Here is a 5,326-nt window from a genome sequence, read left to right as displayed (position 1 = left end):
GAGAGAGAGAGAGAGAGAGAGAGAGAGAGCGTAGTTTTCAGGAATATGCTAAATCTAGAAGTCATTTTGACGAAGGAAATGGAATGAATATTTGAGGCATCAAATTCAATGAAAACATGTGAAACGATAATTAGGGAGAAATGGTGAGAATGTGCAAATTATTTCAAGCAAGAGGAAGAGAGAGTGGGGGAAATGAAACAAATTTTGAAGTGTGCTGTGCATAGTAATTCTTATGTGCAAACAATGCTTTGCAATTGTACGGTATTCAAATTAATGTGTAGTTTGCAACAGTCTCCATACAACATACTCAAAATAGTGATTGCAAGTGCGAAATAATCAGTGGAATAAAATGCAAGTGTGTGTGTGCGTGTGTGTATATATAATGAAAGTGAAAGTGCGTGATATAATTAGATATATGATATATAAGATTTATTTGCATTGTGAGTAAAGTGCATACATGGTGAAATTTTCTATAAATCTAGTCCTGCTTCTGGATATACTGAGTGCATTTATATAAATAAGTGGTTTAACTATCAAATAATACCGGCCAATTTGGCAAGTGTCGTCAACCATTGCTTTGGGTCTGGCAAAACCTTGTGAGTTGGATATGATTGAGAGGAAGTGTACTGAGGCCCATTCAATCTAAACAAAACTATCCGATACTTATATTCCTTAGTTGCTTTCCGTTATCAGACTTGATGCATGTCGTGTCAATGGATTAGTTGGTCATACCGACCCTAGAACTTATTTCGGTCTGGGACTATGTTTTTATTGTTTTGTATTAATGAATAACCTTGACTGAAGATATGCAATAGGACTACCATTTATACACGGTGTAGATACATTGTTGAGTCAGATCGTGGAGCCAACGTGTGATCTCCATGTGATCGTTCGCCCCGCTAAAAATAATGACTAAATCTTTTTTATACCAAATCCTACAATCTTCAACAGACAGCGTTGTATAATGTAATTCGAGGAACACTACACTAGGAACTTCGTGAGCGGGTTCCTTATTGCATTAATGCTTTTGTGCTTTTGATTGTATGTTCGTTATGTCAAAGCGATCCGGTTCTTTTGTACCATTTCGGTTTTGTCTTTCGTTCTTCCCAAACTAATAACATAAGTTTCAGAAAAATTATAGGTAATCCCTGTTAGAGATACTTTTCTGGCAACTTTCTTTGCTGGAAATCATAACTAATATGTCCTTCAAATCAAACTCAACCAGTTTAGAAAAGAAAACAGATACATCGTAGAATGTATTTCTAAAATGACAGGAAAATGGTCGGAAAACTTTTGATCATAGATCTGGTCGATCTGACCAGGGGTTAACAAAAGCACTAACAAAGGGTAAATAACAAAAGCACTAACAAAGGGTCATGAATGACCATGGAATTGAACCTAGAAAATCCTCCTCCGAAGTACAATTCCGGACAAGGTCATTTTTGGAAGACCAGCTCTCCTCTCCACACCACCGATGTTGTCCAAGGACCAGAAAAAGGCCGGTAAAGCTTAGCGCCCATGACGTCGCAACTCATTTTTACAGCTGAGTGAACTGGAGCAGCGTGAAATAAAGTATCTTGCTCAAGAACATATCACACAGTCAGGTCTGGTAATCAAACTCACCACCTCATGATTGTGAGCCCGCTGCTCTAGCCACTGAGCAATGCGCCTTCACATGCGAAGGCGCAGGACTAACAAAAAATCCCCAACATAATATTCTTTAATAAAATATAGATTTAAACTCTGTAGCTTCTTCCTCTTTAAGTATTCTGCTTCCATAAATCACCTGAGACTAAGTGCACATAAGAGAAAAAATAGCAACTAATTGTGTTTTCTTAGCAGACGATTTATATACATCACCATATCAAGACCATTGAAAATAATCACTTTCTCTAGGTGGTTCTGAAATATAGAAAACAAATTATAAAATATGTGTTCACGAACTTCTGATTTATTTTTAGAATGAGTACATGTTTAATATACTCTATACGTGTTTATATGAATAGGTTGTATAAGTGTGTGCATTTAGGCGGTATTGTAAATGCATACATTTACAATACCGCCTGCTTTTGTGTGAAAAAATATTTAGAATTAGAATATTAAAAATGAAATGGTTTGAATCATTTTAGAAGCAGTGCTAACTATGTGGCACTTACCCTATGTAATCGTGTGTAATTTGCACCATTTTATACTTGCTTTCAGCTGAAAAATTGAGTGCCACTTATAAACGGGGCAAAGCAAATCTCAAATTTGAATATGAAGGAAAAAAAAATTTGTTCCAAGACTTTATACTAAATTAGGGTGCGAATTATACACGGATGCGAGTTGTACACGAATAAATACTGTATTTATTTCAGTATGGATTTTTAACCTCGCCTTCTTTCTATTATGCTTTGTCAGTGAAATTTGAAGTTCATTTAATTTATGTGACACGCAGATGTATATTCTTTGAATGCTTTCAGTAACAGAACTTCGGGCTTTCTGGGTCACAACCCTCAATGTTTTTAGTCGATCATACCTGCTCTAGAACAGGAATCTCTTTGACCTAATGAAGACCATCAAATCCATATTCTTTAGTTGGTTTCAGCCACCGGACATCGGACATGCTGTCACCACCTTGATGGTATTTAGTCGATCATGGAGGCCTAGAACATATTTAGGTCTTCAATATAGATTTTATTTACCTGTAATCAGAGGCTGACATTTGGCTTAAAGAGAAGCATTTTGAGCGTCATTTAAACACTGGCATATACAAACACAAACCAATTTAGGAGAGAATATTCACTCAACTATTTTACTTGTCTATGTAAATTTGTCTTGAGTCTTAACTAAAATTCTTATTAGATCTTTTTGTTAACGATATATTAGTAATTATATATTATTCTACTTACCAGACGTATACACTGAACTTGCTAAGTATCCTCCACACAATTCGCCGCTTCTGCATTTCCTGTAGCAACCCATTGATTTTCCATATGTATCGTATCGATTTCCACAATAACATTTTGTGCCATACTGTAAAATGTTAGCCATAAATATTTACAGTAGAATGAGTGTGAAAATGTGGATTGAAGAATACTTGCATTCATTTTATTCATTCTTGTTTAATATTGTATTTAATATAAACAGAAATATAAACCCCGTAGTTTTAATATTAATTTAAGGTTATTATTCCAAAGCATGTTTAAGAATAACGAGAGTAGTTGATGGAGAATTAATATTGAAAGTAGACACAGATTTATCATAAAATCTGTTTTGAAGAGGACATTAGGTTTCACCATATGGCTTGGCCATCTAAACTGGCTCAATAAGCCGTTAGGCGAAACTTGAAGTACCAGTCAAAACGAATTTTTGATATACCGTGGTGTATCCGTAAGAAAATTGAAATAGAATTAGACGGAAGATATTTCACTCAGAGAAAACGGTACAAGTTGCTGAACTATTGGCGATTCTCGTTATAACAAAAGCACTACAGTCGTGCCCTTCTCAAGGTTCAGTCTTTGTTGCGGTGTGGTTGCTTATGTGCCTCAGTGACCATTAGAGCTCTGTCTGCAGGAAATAAGCTCCTGAAAGGGCTTCTCATGCTGGAGAGGTCAAAGGATAGGGGCAAGACTAATATAGACACCTCTTCCCAGAGGTAAACATGATGTGCTTATAGCCAACATACCTTCCTAGAATTAAAAGAAAAGCAAAGCCACAGAAAAGTCGATGGTATTTCAAAACTAACAAGACTTTGGAGAAGGATAGCCCAGTGTTGAGAACAGTGGAAAAAATCGTCGATAACCTTACAATCTATAGGGGACGAAGAGATTAAGCAAACACTACAATCATGTGGAACTATGTCTCTGGCCTATGTAAATAGGTACAGAAAGAAGAAACGCACGGAAACTAACGAGTATTTCGTTTGCATACCGCAATGCGTTCCACTGTTCTACAGATGTAGATTGGAGTTGAGCTAGATCGTATCTAACTGGAAATCTTAAATACAGTGCATATAAACGGCGTTCTCAATTCTCAACATACCACGCCTCTTTGGCTTTAGTGATTCACCATTTTCCAAAGCTGTTAGAATAACAGCACTTCTAAATTATTTTCTTGCATTATGAATACCGAAAAATGATTGAAATTCCTGAAATGGATGTAGAATTATGTACCCTTGTGTCTTCTCGATTTTATTTCGATATTAATACTAATACATTCTTCTTTATAACACTTATGTGGCCTCGTGGCTTGGGTGTTCGGCTCTCGATCATAGTGTCGTGCGTTCAGTTCTTGGACACGGTGGCACGTTGTGCCGTTACTACGAACTACTCTGCTGAATATGAGTACCAGTTGAGTGCTGGTACCTCTCCCTTTCTTTCACCTGGCATATTTTGGAGATGCCGCTATGTCAAATGATGGGAGAGTTGAAATGATGGCTCTGTTTACTCACAACTAAGCAGACGAAAAGATGGTACATGTTACCTCGCCATTCAAGTTCATAGTGGAACGGCTGGCTTTTATCACACATATCAAAATACCATTTGATAGAATAACTGACTGCGCATATTTCTTGTACAAGGTGCCATTTTCACCATCTTAAGATTCAGTAAGGCCTAGTTTCATGTCAGGAGAAGAGAGAGTTAACAATGGGCGGACAAACTGCTGTTGTTTAATAAAATTGAGATGACTGTAAACGTTATAAATTTGTCTAGTTTCATGACGAGTAAAGAATTATATGGATGCAAAATCTTTTGTGTTCTCATCAATAATAATAATAATAATCTTTTCTACTGTAGGCACAAGGCCTGCAATTTTGGGGAAGGAGACTAGTCGATTACATCGACCTTAGTGTTTCACTGGTAATTATATTATCGATCCCGAAACGATGAAGGACAAAGTCGACCTCGGCGGAATTTGTACTTGGAAAGTAAGAATGGACGAAATGCCGCTAACCATTTTTTCCGACGTACTAGCGATTCTGTCAGCTCACCGCCTTAATAATAATAATAATAATAATAATAATAATAATAATAATAATAATAATAATAATGAATCTCTAAATGCTGGAGATGTAAGAATTTCATGTGGCATTTTCCAGGGTGACTCACTATCACCACTCCTCTTCTGTCTAGCCCTAATACCGCTCTCAAAATTGCTCAATGATGCACAGTATGGTTATAAAATATTTGATAAAAATATAAATCATCTCATTTACATGGATGATTTAAAGCTCTTTGCAAAAAATGACCAACAACTCAAAGGCCTACTAGCGATTGTTAAACAATTCAGTGATGACATCAGGATGCAATTTGGCCTTGATAAATGTGCAAAAGCTACCTTTATC

The 5,326-nt window shown here is 36.3% G+C and overlaps 1 protein-coding gene across 1 annotated transcript in view; it reads right to left on the bottom strand.

Annotated features, from left to right (window-relative positions):
- LOC106872297 (neurogenic locus notch homolog protein 2) overlaps positions 1-5,326 on the bottom strand; it is a 72,146-nt gene that overhangs the window by 64,246 nt on the left and 2,574 nt on the right. The window contains exons 2-3 of the mRNA XM_052966735.1: positions 2,892-3,015; positions 1,888-1,902 (exon numbers count right to left, since the gene is read on the bottom strand). Of these exons, the coding sequence (XP_052822695.1) occupies positions 1,888-1,902; positions 2,892-3,015 (139 nt within the window). The remainder of the gene's footprint in view (positions 1-1,887; positions 1,903-2,891; positions 3,016-5,326) is intronic.

This window comes from Octopus bimaculoides, chromosome 3, assembly GCF_001194135.2.
Source record: "Octopus bimaculoides isolate UCB-OBI-ISO-001 chromosome 3, ASM119413v2, whole genome shotgun sequence".
Classification (NCBI taxonomy): Eukaryota; Metazoa; Mollusca; class Cephalopoda; order Octopoda; family Octopodidae; genus Octopus; species Octopus bimaculoides.
Note: the sequence above shows the minus strand (reverse complement) of the source record. Positions and strands in the feature narration are given on the sequence as shown.